At 37.5% G+C, this 19,159-nt stretch overlaps 1 protein-coding gene across 2 annotated transcripts in view; it reads right to left on the bottom strand.

Annotated features, from left to right (window-relative positions):
• The window catches only part of Grm8 (glutamate metabotropic receptor 8), an 858,268-nt gene that overhangs the window by 164,699 nt on the left and 674,410 nt on the right, over positions 1-19,159 (bottom strand). For both annotated transcript variants that reach the window (XM_055608228.1, XM_055608229.1), the window contains exon 8: positions 11,977-12,113. In XM_055608228.1, the coding sequence (XP_055464203.1) occupies positions 11,977-12,113 (137 nt within the window). The remainder of the gene's footprint in view (positions 1-11,976; positions 12,114-19,159) is intronic.

A 19,159-nucleotide genomic window follows, 5' to 3' on the forward strand; every position in this document is an offset into this window, starting at 1 on the left:
TGTGTGTGTGTGTGTGTGTGTGTGTGTGTGTGTGTGTGTGTGTGTGTAGAGGAATTTTAATCCAGCCACATGGCTACTCTGGCAAGGGATAACATCCAAAGATCTAGGTCTGTGTGATTTGAGTAAAATACAGAAACCTCCTCAGTACACACCTCTAATCTCTGGCTGGAACATAGACATGACTTTAGTACACACCTTTAATCAGACATGCCTTCAGTACACAGCTTTAATACAAAACAATGAGGTCTAAGTGAGGGGCAGAAAAAATGACAAATTAGAGAAATATTTGACAGAATGAGTCAGAGATAGGATAAACCCTACTCTCATGAGAACACACAGGAAAGAGGCTATTTAAGAGCAGTTCAGGGAGAAAAAGGGAGAGTTGAGTTAGTAAGTTCAGTTCAGCTGAGTCTATGCAGTTCCACTCAGATTGCAAAGACAGTGAGGTTGAGTTCCTGGAGTTCAGAAGTAGTTTGTTTGTTTGTTTGTTTGTTTGTTTGTTTGTTTTTTCCAAGCAGAGCTATTCAGTCAGGAGATGAGAGAAGCCAATTTGAATCAGTCAGCTTGGAGAGAAATTTTGAGCCAGAACAGCTGAGTTGAACCAGCCAGCCAGAGTTCAGAAAGAACTAGTAAGGGTGAATTTATTCAGCATTAAGTTTATTCAGAACTAAAACATTCTGGGCCTAGTTTAGGCAGAAGGAGATTGGAAGCTGAATCCTTCAATGTCCAGGCTTGCAGAGAAGATTAGATTATAAGGAATCTAGAAGCTTCCAGACTAAGGTCCATGGATAGTTATATAGAAACTCTCTGGGCTCAACCCGAGCCATGTATTCATAAAGCTTGGGTACAAATCTCATCCCATACCCTCATCAGAAGAAATAAAAGCTACATTTACAAGTGTGTATGCATGTGTGAGTGTGTGTGTGTGCATGGATGTATTTTAGACTTGATCTTTGCTTCTAATGTCTGAATGGCCCTAAATAAATAGCTTATAGCTAATCATAATTCCCTCTGTAACAAAATGGCGTTTTGTTTATTGTTTAGATTGCTTTTCATAGTACATATCATCACCATACAGCAGAGGCTGGCCTACAGTATGCTGTGTAGTCCACACTGGTGTGTATCTGTGATCCTGCTTCCTTGGTCTAACAACTTGGAAAGAACCTCTTATTTCCATGCCTGAAATAAAGGAGCCTATGTTTCATACTTCAGTCCTAGGTTGGCCTAACAGTCAGATAAGTGAATGAACATAAAGTCAGCACAAGGAGAAAATGCAATTAGAACCAATAACTTTTAAAAGTAGGATCCAAGAAGTATTAGTTCCTAAAGGTTCTTCAAATAAACAGAATTTGAGGTTAATTAAGCCGCGCGTCCCACGGTCACTTCTCTCAGTCACATGTGCATTAACAGGTCACAAGCTCTATAACATGAAGGAAAGAGAGAGAACTAACGAAGCCGTTGTCCGAGCTCCCCATGTGTGTACTGGAAAGCTGTCATATGCATTTACAGCAGCTCCTGACAGGCCTGCAGAACATTGCTCTGAGAAAGACTTTTGAGAAAGTGTTGGCCTAGACAATAACCACAATTATCATCTTGGAAGTTATTTTAACCTAGTTTTTTAGCAATTAAAAACAAAAAACCTCTCTTAACATTCATAGGCATCACAAACCACAAAATACAATCTATCCAGCAGGTGGCTATGGGTCAAGAAGAGTAAAGCTGGCTGATTATATCCTAACAATAACCTTAGGACTATGAAAACACTCTCTTTGATATGCAGTGCCCAGTAATTGCTTATGCAGCCAGTGGCAGATGCAAGACTTCATCTCAGGAGAAAGGTTTAAGACAGCTTTTAACACAGTGTGTGAAACTGTGTGAAGAGTGAGCCAAGCTCTCAGGAGTCTCTGGAAATGGAGAAAGGCCTGCCTGTGAAAAAGGCAACATGGAGACATTCGCTGCCCAGCATAAAGCTGTTTACCATGCACGAGAAAAAAGGGAAGGAAGTGCCTGCAGGCTGAATGTCTTGATGTTACAAGCCAAATGTAACAAATTTCAGATGGCATTGTGGGAATTCCAAAATATTTCTTTTCTTTCTATGAGAACAAAAAATCAGTTATGCTTACATTTATTGCTCATTCGTGGCCCGAGTTTTTCTCACCCAGGGCATCACTAAAACACCTCAGAAACACAGATCTAAGCTATCCTTTTATCTTAATGAAAAAGTCCTTTTCAAATGAATTAGCATTTCACAAGTCACATTAGTCTTATTTACTTGTTGTTCTTCAAATTCAGCCTGTCCAACAGAATAAACCTTGCACCCCTCTCTCTCACACAGCCCCGTTTTCAAAGTGGCTTACAAAATTCTAAGATTAAAAGTAAGCTTGAAGTGATTTTAATAAATTCGACCTTTTTTTATTCCAACAAACGTCAACACAGTTAATCTAGCATTGTCCTCTTACAAATTCAGCTTTGGTATTCCTCAGATGGCAAAGAGTGTTCCTTAAATACTCGAGTTGAAAATGAGGCCTGTGGCCTCACCCTGTGGTCAGACAGCAGTGTCACTTCTGTGAGGCTACGTGGTTGGGCCTTACACTTACCAGATGGACAGACATACAGACATACATAAACAGAAAGTGCTTGCCAGCCCCACTCTCAGTATCTTAAATATCCTATTTAAAATCACCTATTTGAATTAATTTTAGTGACTACAGCGAAGTCTTAACTCCATAAGCATGGGGACTGAGACACTGTAAACCGGATAAAAAGGCTCAAATCCAGCTGAGCATTAGCCTCTCAACTCCCAGTGATGGTGTCTACATCACTATAAAACGCACTGAGGTCTGTTCAGGGTGACATCTTGCCTCAGAACTGAACAATATCCTGCCTAGGACAATTTTCAGAAGTTTTGTTTAACTTTTAGTATTAAACACGTTGTAAAAATAAAGCATTGCCTACAATGTCTGCGAGTCGAGTTTGAGACAAACGTTTGTAATCTTAGCAAGGTGAGCATGAGACCCATGGATGGCCCAGCTTCTTGTTCTATCCCTCCTTAAACATAGAAAACTTCAAGGGAAATGGTCAAGCGAGACCTGTGATACAGTCAAAGGTATAATAACTTCATCCTTTAAGGCTTTATGGTCCTGCCAGCCGGTGACCTTTATCTACAACTGGGGACTACATATTTTATTCGTACATCAGACTTCTGAGTTCTTACTTGTAATTCTCTTGTACATTGTAGATTTCACATAACACTGATGAGTCCTCTGAGCTTTTAAGAGTACCATATGATACAGAGCCCACGTACGTTTTAGTAACTCTACCACAGAGAATGACTTCTGTCAGCAATTCTTCTGCTGTAGAGTATTATTTTATGTTTATAACCTTATTTTAACCTTACTTACTCCATACATCGCATTAAAATTGTACTTACTTGTCTCTCCCCAAGGTAAGAATCAGAATTGAAAACCATTTCTTATATTTACTACTTGATTGTTTCTGTAGCAGCTGGAAGAATCATCCTCATTTATCCTTCCTGAGTGCTGGTGCAGGAGCATTTTCCATCCCATCCTTCATATCATGTTCTTTCTTTTGCCTTTTCCTGTTTGACCGCATTGATATTTTAGCTATTTTAGCTTTATTTGTCATTTTCTGTGTTATTTTCAGTATCATTTATGGAATTCAATAATCCCTTGTGACTTAAAAAAAATCAATAGTCCCTTTTGACTTAAGGAATTCAATAGGCCCCTGTGAATTTCTGTTTTCATAACAAATAATATTTTAATTAGTTATTTTGTACAATAAACTAGTAAATTTCCTTAATATTATTAGATTTCTCTAGGAATCTACCTCAAAATGGATAAAAAAAAGACCAAATTTAGCTTCTAAACTTGAGTCAGATTCAAGCAGAGTTAATAAGGCATAGTGTTGCAGAATTAGTTATTTTCCTCCGAAATAAAACACTGTCCCCTGGAGGAGGAAGGAGACACTTACGAACCAGAAGCTCATGAAATTGAAGAGGTCTACGTTGTCCAGAAGAGAATGGGACTCATGTGGCCCCTCAGCAAACTTATACAGGGAACAATTGCTAGGGCAGGAACAGGACTCACAGGGCCTCTCCGCAAACTTAAATGGTGAGCAGGTGGTCACTTAAATGGTGAGCAGGTCACTGATCCCTCTGTGACACTGTCTGCAAGTTGGGCACCAAGATCTAGGGATGCGGCTTTTGTGAATCATCGCCCCTCTTGGTGGACTTTTCAGTGATGAAGCTGCCCTTCAGTCACTTTAACTCTTTAAAGTTAACTCTTCATCTACGCCCCTATAAGAAACCCCAGTAAGTGTATTGGTTTGCCATGTTAGATTTAGGTAGAATGCTTTCTTTGTTCTGTCATCAGTACCCTATCTGGGCTGAAAAGGCATGAGTGACTTCCCCATGCAAAGTCATACAATATGCTACTTTATAAAATAATAGCACAGTCCATTTGTTTACTCTACTGAGAAACTTGGATGAAATTTACCAGATCTCTTTAATCTTTCTTTCCTGTGTCTTCACTTGCTTATTGTCCGAGGACTGTGTTATCTACTGAGTCTCTTTATTTATTTATTTATTTATTTGGGGGCAGAAGTTCAAACAAGTAAATGAGGCAAGTCACAGAGAATCTATCAAACAATTACATAAAATAAGAAAAACATAATTTTAAGTTAACCTTTTTGCCTAATTAATAAAACAACTTTTCTCTAGTCAACATAAATTTTGCTGCCAAAATGCTGTCCTAGATTCTTGAAAAACTCACTTTATCCAATAACAAGCCTAAACTTGTCCCCATAGAACTAGAGGCCCTACAGAATTTAGTTTCCAGCCATCTTTTCTCATTTCCTACAACGTTCCCCTGTCTGATTGGCCTCTATCCTATCAGCTTAGAGTCACTCAGCTTGTTAAAGGAACTGTTATTTCCTCTCTCCTGTGATTGTCTGTGCTGGAGGAGTCATCATCTGTATCACCGCACTTACCTTGAGCATCATGAAACCCTTTATAGGGGTAGTGGGACTGAGATTCGATGGGTACCACTCCTCAAAGAGAAGTACAGGAAGGAAGCTACTCAGAGGATCCAAGCCCTCCAGGATGCAGGAAGTTGTACCAAAGGTAAGCTCAGGAAAAAATGCCAATAGTGATGCTAAAAGTAACACCTGCATAATTTCATCTGGCTTCCAGCAATGTGTTCGCTTTGATTTTGAGTTGGACTTTGAACTCCTTCACTTTTATCTGGGTTGCTTACACAGATGTTGTAACTAAATCCTGTATTCTATAGTTTGGCCTTGGCCTTCTTGGTAACATGTGACTCTATCTTTACTATAATAAGTGCCTGTACTACCCGCTTACTCAGAACTAATACACTAGAGGCCACTTAATTTCACTATCGCCAGTATTTTACTTCAATTCATCCTGTAAACACCTACTGAAGTCCACGCTCTGCTCATCATTAATGATGTAAAATCGAGTAGAACAGATGTCTTTGATTATGGTACAGCCTGAAAGGAAGGCAGTGAAATGCTGACTATCAGGGTGCCCTGTCAAAACACTCAAACTCTAGAACTTCCTTCAAGTAGCTTCACCAGAACTTACAGCCAGCTAAATGAGAGAAAGAAAGTTCTGCAGTTTTCCTGTCTCCCATCCTACATATAACAAACATTGTCTGTGACTGTTGCTTCTATTTGGCTAAAAGGAATGTGTGTTTGAAATTAACAATAATACAGAAAGTGGTGGCTATATTAGGGCTCCTGAGTCATGTGTTTTGCTTCTTTTCCTATACATCCCTGCTGTTCCAAAGATGTCACTACAGGCTAAACTACTCCCGCACCTGCAAAAGCAATTCACATCAGTGGCATTTTATTCCAGAATGGATGAACTAATGAATGGCCATGAGGATTGGGAACAGATGAGTGAATTATTGATATTTTTTTTGTTATGATACTTTTACAACAACTTTCAAGCATAAAAAGTAATTTAAGAGCTGTTTTGAATTTCATCTATGTGATAAAAATTTATATGGTACTTCTCGTTGGAGATATCCACTGAAGTTTCTGAATTTCCCAAGATTTTTGTTTTATCTACCCCTGGATAATTGTGCTTTTACTGTTGTTTCTTGAGTTTATGGTAGCTCTTAACATATTGCAAGTCTTTTTATACTTAGAATTACACCTTGTTAAATGACACATCACTCAATGGATTACCATTCTGTTTGGAAGAAAGTAGTTACTGAATAAATAAATAATCATTTCACGTGGTATTTTACAGTCAATGTTCACTGATTATTTCTCTTAGCTAATTTTCCTGTAGAAAAATATCAGGTTATTGTGTAGGTATATTCAGTAAATTTTAGTGACCAGTAACTACGTTGGGCCTAGCTAGAGTATAGTTAAAATTTTAATCAGCATTTCCTCAGTATGCCAACATAAGATTTTTTCAATGCTCTTTAGCTTATAGTTATATAAGAAGTAATGTTAAAGTCACTTTTTAAAACTGATAAATTGATACCTAATAAATAGAGCATAGGTTTTAAGATTAATCATTCTATTACATGAAAAAGAAGCCAAAGGAATAATTTTCATGGCAGTATACAAAGGCAGTGACCATGTGGCATTTGAAGACATGAGACTATGTACAGCAGGTCCATGCTTGTAGGAAATGATGTGATATACAATCATCTCATTTTGGCAAATGTAAATGAGACTGTATTTTCAGGTACACACTACACTGCACATGGGAAAACAGAGACAAAAGGAACATGCTTGACTCCCAGGAATAAAAGCAAGTGTTTCTCCCTTAAAATACTGCCAGCTCTGTTCATCACTATTGCAAGACTCCTTTAATCACCTTCACTGCGTCAACTTTCAACTGTATCAAAAAAAATGAATTAATGACTGTGGTTAAACCTGCTGACATTTATCTAGAGCAGCAAACACTTAAGGCAAAGTTATACATGCAGTTAAAATACCTGACATAGGGACTACAACACAGGCTGTAATAAACTGATTTAATGTGGTTTAGTGCTACTCTAAGTTTTTTTAAGTTTCTGCTTATGTAACAGAGTTTGAATGATGGAGGCCTCCTTAATTTTTTATGTAAAATATGCTTTGATCTTAAAGATTAGATACAAGTTACCATGGTATATCAATGTCTTCTTATAACTGTTTATTTCTCATAATATCAAGAGATGAGGCAAAAATTTTAGTCTTCATATATTATTTCTTTCTAATCTCATGTTGAAGAATGTACCATAAATCCTTGTCAGTAAGGTAGTTATACCAACACAACAACTTCATGTTTACTTAGCTCTCAACATGTAAGCACAATTTCCTACAACATCTCAATAACTCCAGAAAGTAGATATTACAGTTTCCATGCAGATAATAATGAGATATAAGAGGTAAAAATAAAATAACATACTAGAGGTCAGATTTCAAGCATCTTTTTTTACTCCAGATTTTTATTCTGTACAATGATATGACAAAACATTTAAGAGTCACTGACACTATTATTCCACCTAACAGTTGGCTTAGCATTCCTAGCTTCAGCAGAAGTTCTCTACTAGAGAAGGATCTGTTAATCAATCAAGTCGGTCTCAGAGACAACCTTTTCCTCTGCAATCTCTCCCAAAGGCTTCTGTGCTATGAATAATCCCGATTGAGCCATTATTGAGATGTAACTATCTGCTACTATTTTTGCTTATTTTATATTTATGAATATATTTTTTATTTATTCCCACTTAGTAAAATAAAATGACAAAAAAGAACAAAGCAGGTAAAAGCCTGTGTCATTCTTATAGTAATTCAGACCCCCCTCCCCCCAAAAAAGAGGCTCTGGTTGGAAGCATAAACTAGAGAGCCCTGGGCTATTTTCAGCTTCTCCAGTAACCTCACTGCCTCTTCCCCCTGTGGACTCAAAGGCACAGATGGTTGTTTCTCTTGCAGTTCAGACGCTCCTGTTTAGCCCAAATCTCTAGGTTACAATCTGTTTTGTAATATCTGTAAGGGTCGCTTGTCTCTTGAGACACTCTTCCCTATCAAAATAGTGACCTAATTGTGCAGCTTCACTTCTGGGTAGACAGATACACATTTCACGTGCAAACCAACATTACTGCGTAAAAAAACCTACATCAAAAGAAGCAAATTACACTGGCAGCTTAATTTAAAACACATGTTCAGTCCATTAAAGTGTAAGAGAAACTGTGATATTTCGAACAATGGGCTATGGTCTTGAAGGTCTAGTACACAGCAGACATTTTCCAAGGTAAGAAAGAATAGTTTGCTTCCTTAAGGAATCCGTTCACTTCACTAGATGTATTCAGGAAATATTTGCTGCAAACACGGCTAACCATCTTCCTGCAACTGAGTTCGGCCAGAGGAAAACCAAAGCAAAATTGCTTCTTTAAAAACAAGATGAGTGCAGGCTAGTAAATGGCTGATAAACGCTTACCATTGAGAGTGTGAAACCAGTTGTAAATCTAATTTAATAGAATAAGGAAAAGTGGCAGATGTGGAGAATAGATCCTCCTCACAGTGCTTTCTGACAGTGTTTCCATCACAAAAAATTGAGTAGAGGAAGGAGGTGACGGCTTTGCTCATTAGCCTATCATAACCACTCTATACTGTGAGCCTTATCAAAACATTACAGTGTACCTAATATATGTTTCTGTATGTATGTATACTTATATAAAGTCATTACAAATAAAGTTTCAAATTCCGTTTTTGAAAAAAAAAAGCACTTTTTTTCTCTTTTTCTTTTTTTAAAATTTATTTAATCTCTTTACAGTCTGATCCCAGTCCCCTCCCTCCTCCTAGCCCCACTCTGAAGCCCCTCCCCCAGCCTCTTTCTTCCTCAGAGAAAGGAGGGGAGCCAAGGGGTACTAACCCAGCCTGGCCCTTCAAGTCATAGAGGACTGAAGACGTCCCCTTCCACTGGGACCCCAGTGGCTCACAGAGATTGAACCGCCATCCATCACAGAGGACTAAAGACATCCCCTTCCACTGGGGCCACAGTGGCTCACAGAGATTGAACCACCATCCAAAGAGCATGCACAGGCTGGACAGAGACCCTACACATCCGTAGCAGATATGCAGCCTGCTTATCATGTGGGTTCCCTAACACTGATAGTAGAGGATCTCTGTTGCCTGCCTGCCTTCGGGTCCCAGGATCTCTGCTGCCTGCCTTCGGGTCCCTTTCCTCTAGCTGGGCGGCCTTCTCTGGCCTCAGTGGGAGACCTACTCCATGGGACAAAGACAACCCCTGACACTATTAATGAAACTCTGCTACACTTGCAAAAACAAAAACAAAAAAGAGCATTTTACAGTTTTAAAATAAGATCTTGAAAACTGTTCTTCTCATGTAATTGCCCAGGTGAGATTATCTATTGAAATACTACTAGAGGAGGGGGGGAAAAAAAAAAGAAGCTATGCATTTATCTTCTGTGAAGTGTACATTTTAAGTGTGGAGAAAAATTCCCAACTATCAGAGAAGTAAAAGGAAGAGATTATGTTAAGTTTTAAATGCAGAATTCTCTATAGGGCTTCCATATGTCCTTCCTTCCTGTCTTCTTCCCTCTCTTCCCATCCTGAACTTTCTAAAGAAGACTCAAGGGCCTTTTCTAACAGGACTTCCGTTTTCTGTTTACCAAGCTCTATCAGAATCCTACAGGTCAGGCTGAATTCTGAGATAGGGCACAAGATATATAGGCAGTGTTTATGGGGCTCAAGTGCTTCAGAAAATGGACTAAATGATTTCTTACATTATTTTATTTAATTTTTATTAAAACCAAATAAGGTGGCTGCTGCTACTATTTTCATCCTTGAGTTTATGAAACGACGGTAATATAATGGTGTATGTTATGCAAATATCTAAGCAGAATACATATAAATCAGTAGCTTAAGTACCTCACTCCTTCAGACAAGAGTCTGTTCCAGTTTCCCAGGATAGCTATGCGATTTGTTCTGATAGTCTGAAGAATCCAGTCCTTGCTTTATATCTGCCCTCCACAGCCTCATTCATCATTTTTCCTGAGAGTGGCAACTTCATTTTTTCAATGAGTCTATCACTACTATATAGTATGAACAATCACCAGCCTGCATGGAAAGTTATACAAGCTGTTTTGATACATTTATGGGCGATAACAGTTCTGAAAATAAAGCATTCATGCATCATTAAATGTGTGTAAAAGAAGAGTTTAAGATTCAAGAGTAAGATTTAGAATACACAGAGAAGAAATATTTATATGTTCATTTTGGGGATTATTATTTAGCACTGTTGGTACCTACATAGTACTTAACAGTTCCATGCAATTAGTTTTACTATGTAAGTTCTTTTTTAGGAGGTGGGGTCAGTTTTATCTTTTTATATAATTTATTCACTTTACATCCTGAATAGTAACACCCTTCCTTCATCTCCTCCTGGTCCCACTCTCTCTTCCTCCTCCCTCCCACCCCACTCCTGTAGTCCTCAGAGAGATGAATCCCTCCTTCCCTACCATCTGACCCTAATCTATCAAGTCTCATCAGGACTGCCTAAATCCTCTTTCTCTGTGGGCCAGGCCACCCTACCTGGGGGAAGGGATGAAAGAGCAGGCAACAGAGTCCATGTCAGAGAGAGCCCCTGTTCCCACTATGGAAATTCTTAACCATAACAATATGATAAGCATTTTGATGTTGACAGAAGTCAGATAGAAGTAGCTTCCCTGCTTAAACCATTTTCAAATTTTTCTTTGTCATATTAAATTTTGTCAGAAATAAACTTCCAACAGATGCCTATAAAAAGATATTGATTTTCAGATTATAAATAATCTGTGGTGTTTTTCATAGTTAAATTTAAATAAATCAGCGTAGGTTTCAGAACAACAAAGGAGTTTGATGACGAAGCTAAAATCACGACTGGAGACTCAAGCTTGCCTCTTGTAACTAGAAGCAAAGAGCCGCCTCTGCACGGCTGAATGAAAGCGGTGTCAGCCATCAGAAAGTCACTTCCAGAAACAAACTACGGTTCTGGAGTTTATTATCATCTTTTCCTTGCTGTGAACTTGGGTGTCAGATACTACTAAACAATGTCACTTCAAGAGACTTATTTGAACATACAGGAGGAGAAAATGGATGCCGACAAATGCAAGAGAGCACATGTGCATGCCTTTGTGATTATGAGGCTCTGAGGAGGGTGCTTTCACTACAAGAGTGAATGAATTTCACACTGCAAACATGCAGTAGTGGAGAATCAGTTTCTAGGTCATTAGAAATATTTTCCAGGCATCCTATGTGCCACAGAAAAAGTGTTACAGACCTTAGTGGTTCCTCAGGCACTAATTGTTCAGAGTGAGCATTCTTAAGCCTTGGTAGAATGGTACAGGGTAAAAGAATTCCAGTTCTCCGTTGAGTCAACAGGGCTCATTATTCTATTCCTAAGTCGGTGTGTTTTAATAACGCTGCAGCTGTTAAAATGGGAATAAATCTTTCTGGCTGGGGTGAAATATGTTCCAACCCCACTCTTCCACCTCCAACGCAGCCCCTTGCACAGTGGGTATTCCCAGAGTTCTCTTCACCTTCAAGCTCAGGACGGATTCCCAGGACGGAGCCCCTTATGTTTTTGCCACGTGACATCATAGAGCATAACACCTCAATGTCTTGGGCATTCCTTGCTTACTAGGTAGATTCTCTGGGTTCATACTAATGAAAACTCATTTGGGTCTGTCAGTCTCCTGTGGGAAAAGACTGAGGCCAGCGAGGGAGCAGCACCTGGACAAACGGACACCGGTGGCCTTAAGCACTGAGAAACCCACTTCAGACTGGGGTTTAACTGTACATTTCCAAAGAAAATTAGACATCCTCTCTTCTGATAGATAGTGTGAGAATCCTCAGAAGACGTTCAGGTTTAGTGCTTTAAAAGGAAGCATTCCCCTTTAAGGTCTAGGCGCAATAATGCATGCTGATAACGATACTTGCTTTTAGATGAAGCTGATTGGTCCAGTGCCCGATGATCTTGTACTCCGTACTTTTGTTGTTAATCTGATACTGGAAGATATCATAACGTCCGGGGGCATCTCCATTTTCATTAAAAGTGACCGGTGTGCCAGCACTGCCTATAAATAATAGGAAAACGCTGTTAATAAAGTAGAGTAACACAGCCCGTTGAGCGTCTTTTCCTCTAAGGAGGAAGGGTAGATAAAAATAAATAGTGTGTAGGAAGTGATAGGAAGATCATAGTCCATACAAGGTCATTCTTGATAGTACAATATCTTCTACATGAAAATCAACCTAGACGCACATATAAGAGTAAGATGGACTTTATTGTATACATCAGAAAGTAATGACGAGTAGCCAAGCTAAGTAATATACAGGCCAGCTAAATAAATAGAAATTGATGGTTTAGATACTAAATTCTAGTTGTGTAGAATGTGACCTAATGGGGAAAATACACGTATTGAAATATGTACAACATGAACTACAAACGTCAATACAAAATTGACAGAACTTCCCACCCAGGAGCCTAAACACTTGGCTTTATGGCAAATTTGGCTCCAACAGGAAGCAAGTACACTGATCAACTCCCATGTCCTCAGAGCAGAGCAAGGCAGGCCGCTGTTGGAAACCTGCACTGGGCAAGGCAGAAGGGGCAGTGGAAGAAGCCCAGCTCTGCTCAGATCATCAAAGTCCCATGATTCCCTGTGACGAGTGCGATGGTGGCAGAACAGCAGGATGCAAGAAATTTCGTCTCTTCTGAACTCCATTTCTCTCAGAAGCTTTCATCTTTTCTCTTGGTAACTTCTGCTCGCTTCTACTGTCCCTCTTATTAACTTTTATATAATCACAGGCGTAAGAGGAAAACAGATTGAGCACCCCAATGCTTTCTCATTCCACCTCCCTGCACTATCTACGCAGACTTCTTCTTCTGTAGCGGCCTTCACACCTCCCTTCATCTTCACGGATCATTCTTTCTCAACTTGAAACATTGAGGTGACAGCGATCCCTTTACTTGGTGGCTATCTTCTCCCTGCAGGCAGCCTTTCCTCAAAGGATTTTGGATTTAATTTCTCTTCTGCAATGCAGTTGCCTCTTCTTGAAGTCCCTTTCTACATTATAGTCTCAAAATTAGACACAATTAACAGTTGTATAGGTAAATGTTATATATTTTCATCCTACAACCGTCTGCTTGATTTATTTGCAAAGTTAACCTTAATATTCATAAAGAAAATTTTAAATGTAACTTATCAAAGAACAGGAAGGATTATAAGAAATATAACTTGCACATAAATAGTTTCAGAGTTGCAGTTGGAGTGGAATGTGTTCATAGGATTTAAAAGAGATGTGTTTCTTATCGTCCCATTTTCTTGATGTTATTCTATACTCTGAGCATGACATGAGGTCTCTCGAGAGACTCCGAATATACAATATTATCAAGAACTCCTGAACCCACAGGAGATGGCACAGCCAGAAAGAAAGAGTCCCAGGCATAGGAAACAGAAGGCTAAGGCTCATTTTGACTTCCCTACTCATTTGCATAACTTTCTTTATTTACAATAAAGACTGAACAATGAACATAAATGGCTAGTACATAAGCTTTGTTACAAATTATTATTTTCAGGAATTTATGATTTATGTAGGAAATTATTCTACAAATCAACAGGAAAAGGAACTGAGGAGGAAAGCCAACCTGTCTAATTAGCCAGTATTACCTTACTATTTCTTAAGTGCTCAAGAAGAAACTTACTTTTCATTATGAAACAAAGCATTCCTCAACTCTGGTGATATCAGACTGGTTAACCTCTTCAGTCTTTCCTGTTAACTTCTTTGAGGTAAGAATAATGACTTTTTCTTCTCATAGAGATTTTTTGAAATTAAATTAGTCAATTCTTGTAAAGTGGTTAGTGCAATGCACGGGATAATTAAATATCATGATCCACCCTATATTCATGTTTAGTAAAGTTCAATGTACACTGGCAGAAAGAATATAAAAAGTTCTCTGAGTAATGCCTAAACAGGTACTAGTATTCATGTAACAGGTTTATTCTTGGAAAAACACATACGTTATGAACATCATAACAACATCAGTTTTGGATACTTAAACATTATTTTTAAAAATTAGACTATATTTAATTTTCTCTGTCTAAATTCACATTGTTTTCTTGTTGATCAAATGACTGCTTTTCAATCTTTTATGCCACAATTGTTCTCAAAATGGAATCTGCCACTTCTGCAATATGTAGGTGATGACAGCACACTGGGTTTTGTATAAATTTATGGCCAGATGCTTTGGCATAATATTTCTCAAGTTAAAAAAAGAAGACCTTTTGGTAGGCAAGTAAATAATTCTGTCTCCAAAATAATAACTTCTAACTTAGATACCTCAGTACCATTTCAGTGCCAAGTTATACCACATTTGACAATAGCATTTGAAAGGGTCAAGAAAGTAAATTCTAAAATCAGCCTGAGTTCAAACACAGAGTCCCATCACTTAGTGCATGTTACTGTTTGGGGTACATTCACAATTTCACTGTATCTTACTTTTCTTATCCATAAACTAGGCTGATAGTAACCACTACACAAAATATAACATGATTAAAAGAACCAATCTGTGTAACTACACAGTGAAAATCATAAAAGTCTGAACTACTATCAGTCTTGTTTCCTGGCAGTCTGTGAGCAAATATGATTTTCATGATATTTATCTTACTAATCCCTACGACCTTTCAGTAGAATGCCAAATAAAATGAAACTCCACACATTTTGGTTCACCATTCTGTCTTTTCACACACAAATCTTTCTTCCCTGTCTTACCCCCTCTTGATGATTTACAGCTCAAGTCATGCACCTGTAGAAACTTGATTATACAAAACCTGCAGGACATCCAACTAGCGCCTCCTGTCCAAGCTGGATCAACCAAATTCTTCACCTTTCTCTGCATATTTTACTGCACACTTAACATATGATCTTAAAATAGTTTTAGAAATATTTATTGAATGCCCACTAAGTGCTCAACACAGAGTATTCTACTTTTCTCACAACACGGTGGTTTCCTTGGTGTAAACAGAACGCATCTGTTACTTCTGCAAGAACTATATCAAAGGTAGAACCTCACATGGAATAGACATTACACAAATTACAGGCAAACAAAAAAGAGGGAGCACAAGCTAACTCTTGCTCATTTTCTCCATAATATTACAGACTTAGTCTATACCACCCCCTTCTTTCACATTGCTATGAGTGTCTTAGTGGAAACCAACTCAAAGCTATGACATATGCTTGTGTGTTCTCTGAGTTAATTACTTGTAGTTAAAGCATCTTTTATTACTCATCAGCCTTATATCTTCTTTTCCTAATCTGCTTTTTGGTCATGGCCAACTATGCATTTGAATTAATTCAACCTTCTCACATGAAGAACTAGCCTTATTAAATGTTCCTCACTGCAGACAAGTTCCCTAGTACTCTGGTCTATGAAACAAAGAGTATCCCTGATTAGCTGGGAGGAACTCATTATTGGCTCACTCCTTCCCACAGGTTTGCCATCTGTTTAAAAAAATCTTCTTTTGTTCTGAAACTGGCTACCCTGAAAAACAAAATTAAGTGCCATTTTGCCTAAGAAAATCTCAAATGTTTATCAGTTTATTATGTTTTAATAACAGCAATGGTAAGAAATACAGCAAATATATTTGAATTGAGACTATTTAGATATTTATTTATATAATATAAATTATACCCCATCATATTCCTTATTGTATTTTATTACACCTCACACTCTAGGTATTTCATACATTTTTGTAATACATTACATTTCTAAAATGCTTTGTATCCATGTGGACCTGTGAAAGAAGGATAACAACCACATCGATTTGTGAGGTGACATTTTCACTAGTCAGGAACTGCCCTCAGGGTCTACACATCTCCCTGAGTAGTTTCTGTTCAATAGGAAATGTGTAGAAAAAATAGATTTTTATTTCTCAACATATCATGAACTTCTAATATTATTCTACTGGGAAAATTTTACATCAAAATGTTGGTTCCTTTGAGTGTTATATGGGGGAAAACTGTATGTCTTGGGATTTGGAAACTGAAGTTTGATTTCTACATCTTCAAATTAGCTCTGGGTATCTGAGAAAATGACCCTAATTTACATGTAAATCTTTTCTCAGCTTGAAGATGATCATAATAATCTCAGCTCTTCCAATCTACCCAAGGGTTGCGCGATATGACATGTAGAAAACATGTAATATGTGACTGACAAAGAGAACAGTGTGAATGAAAACTGTCCTCAATTTAGCTCACCCTTTGTCTACACTTTTGTTGACATGGTTCACATTATAGTTGTGGGGGGAAAGAATTTAAGAATAATTTGTTTACTTTTGAATCGATAAAAGATAAATCTACTTTTAATTATCATGCAATCTTGTTGTTTTAAATCTTTCTTTCCCTTTTATTGTCAAATATTACTGGTTCGTAATCTCATCACCACCTAGAACAATAGGCAAACAGAGGAAACTAAGAATGAAATCAGTTAATTTATTAAATTTAGTGCCCTTACAGATTATTTGAGCTTTATATAATTGATACAAATCCAATATAAATTAATAATACTCAACAAAATTATGGTTATTCATGCTTTCCCTTCTTCTATCTGATTTATCGAGTATGCATTACAACTAGTAAATACAATCCAATATTCAGATTTAATTACATCACAACGTAAGTGTTTAGGAATCAGAATCTACAGACCTTATTTTTTTCTTTGTTTGTTTGTTTGTTTTTGAGACAGGGTTTCTCTGTAGTCTTGGCTGTCCTAGACTCACTTCTAGACTAGGTTGGCCTTGAATTCAAAGAGATCCGCCTGCCTCTGCTTCCCTAAATCCACATATCTTACTTAGACTCCCTTGACTGACTTTTACATTGAATTTAGGGTGTCTTCCATCCACTTTTGCTCTCATATCTCACAGTTTTACATTTACATATTAGCTTCTGGATTGGTTCAGTCTACTCCCAACTTCTATTTTCCTTTTAATTTTCTTGCATACCATTATCTGCTATGAATATCTCCATCTCAAAATTGTGCTGTTTAATAATTATCACTTCATGATTCACCAATACTGGTTGGTGGTAATCACTTTAAAATAGCACAGTCAGAAAACCTGCCTCACAGGAGTAGCCATCACTCCTCCTTCCCAAATGCCACACACAGACAAAGCCTCTCTCCCGGACTATATTTAAACCTGACTGAACACCTTTCAAATGTTTCCCACTTAAAAGTATATGCATACACCAAAATCTATCTGAGGGACCAGGGGATGCCAGATCTGGAAATAAGATAGCAAAATAAAAGCTGCAATGTTCCATCAGGGGAAAATATAAGCAAACAATTACTCACATCTGTCCATTAACAGACCCTATCTCCAAACTAACCTTGATTTTCACATTCCTTCTTTCTTTACCACTAGCCTGCTCTAGGCAACTATGACATCTCTTCACATGCTGAGACAGTACTCTGTATTCACACTGAACACTCTTCTTCACTCTTAACCATCAGCCAGAGTGATGTTGTGAGAAACAAGTCAAACTTTATGGCTTCTTTCCTTAAAAATCATTCAGTGACTTCCCATGTAATTTGTGTTAAAGTGTAAAAGCCTTATCACTGTTTTCATAGTCCCTTGTTTCTCTTATCTAATTAATGTTCATATTTCTCCATCCTGGTCTTGTTTCACTTTGCATGACCACGAGGCTTGCTCTATCTCAGGGATTTTATAGTCTCTTCTTTCCCTTGTGTTCTCCCCTTGGATCTTCAAAAAGGACTCTTTATTGTCCATATTGTGTTTCAAAAAGCAGAGGACATTCCCATCTAATAGAGTCAGCATCCTGTCCCAATAACTCACTGAAAAATACCATGTTTATTTCTTTCATAATATTTATATGTATCTAAAAATATACTAAGTTCTTAAATGACTTGATACACAATGCTGGGTTATATACTTAAGATTAAGGAGAATTTTCCCAACTGTTTACTGCCATGTTAGTAGCACAGGACTAATAGTTAAGTGTTAGAGGCCATATTCACGTTTTCCATCGTACGTGGTGAGGTTTCATTTGCAATAACTCCACTCAGGTGTGGTTAAGTGATTAGTTGTAGTTATTCATATATGACGGGAAGCTAGGGGTGTTAGCTAATTCATCATCCTAAGTGGACATCTGTATTCTTTTCTCTTTCTGGATGGCCATATGGAAATGAGATTGTAGGTAAATTGAGGGTCTCTGTGTTACAGATGGCAGCGCTTGCATGAGCATGATCCAGTGTAAGGTCCGTGCTACTGTTGTTGTTCATCCAATCTTTTATGTGAGTATAAAAGAGTTTATTCTGTTTCAGTCACTATAAAGTTTTGAGTCTTCCAGCAGACGACCACAGCTGACTGCATGGTATTGTGAGTTCATAATATTTAAAAATCAACAAATATAGATTATCCCTAGAAATGCATGCTTAACTTCGTGCTACATAATACACTAAGAACATTTTAGAATTTTAAAATTGAGAAGCAAAGACTGAAGTGTTAACTGGTTTCAGAGTTCTAAGTGTTAGTCTCAATTACTACAATGTATACAAATACAGTGCATAATACCTGTATATATTATACATAATAATATATGTTATGTAATGTATAATCATTCTTTAGAATTCCATTGAGTAGCTATCTATGTTTCATTTTTCTAAATGAGTGCAAAGGCATTCACATAATTGGTATTCCTATAAAAACTAAATATGAAAGTCTTAAAAAGATGTGTCCTTTCTGTTCAGCTGTGTGAAAAATAAGAGAGGACAAGAAATATAAATGAATAACATTTTTTATTTTCTGATCCAAACCTCCTCTTTGATTTTTCCATTAAGAAACTGAACTTAGAACAGCCTTCTCTCTTGTGAAAATATCTTTATGATCGTTGGATTAAAGGTGCTTTATGATTGCAAAATGTCATCATTGTTAATGAATAGGCTATTTGAGAAATAGAAATGCAAGCTATAATTGCATTTATAGTACTCAAATAAGATGATTGAACTTTTAACATAAGAAAAGATACATTACTTAGTGATACAAATCTCAGGGAAGCAGATGTATTAGGAGGTTTAAATGAAATCTCTTTTAAGAAAAGTGGCCAA

The sequence above is a fragment of the Psammomys obesus genome, unplaced genomic scaffold (genome assembly GCF_907164565.1).
Source record: "Psammomys obesus unplaced genomic scaffold, mPsaObe1.curated_primary_1811, whole genome shotgun sequence".
Lineage (NCBI taxonomy): Eukaryota > Metazoa > Chordata > Mammalia > Rodentia > Muridae > Psammomys > Psammomys obesus.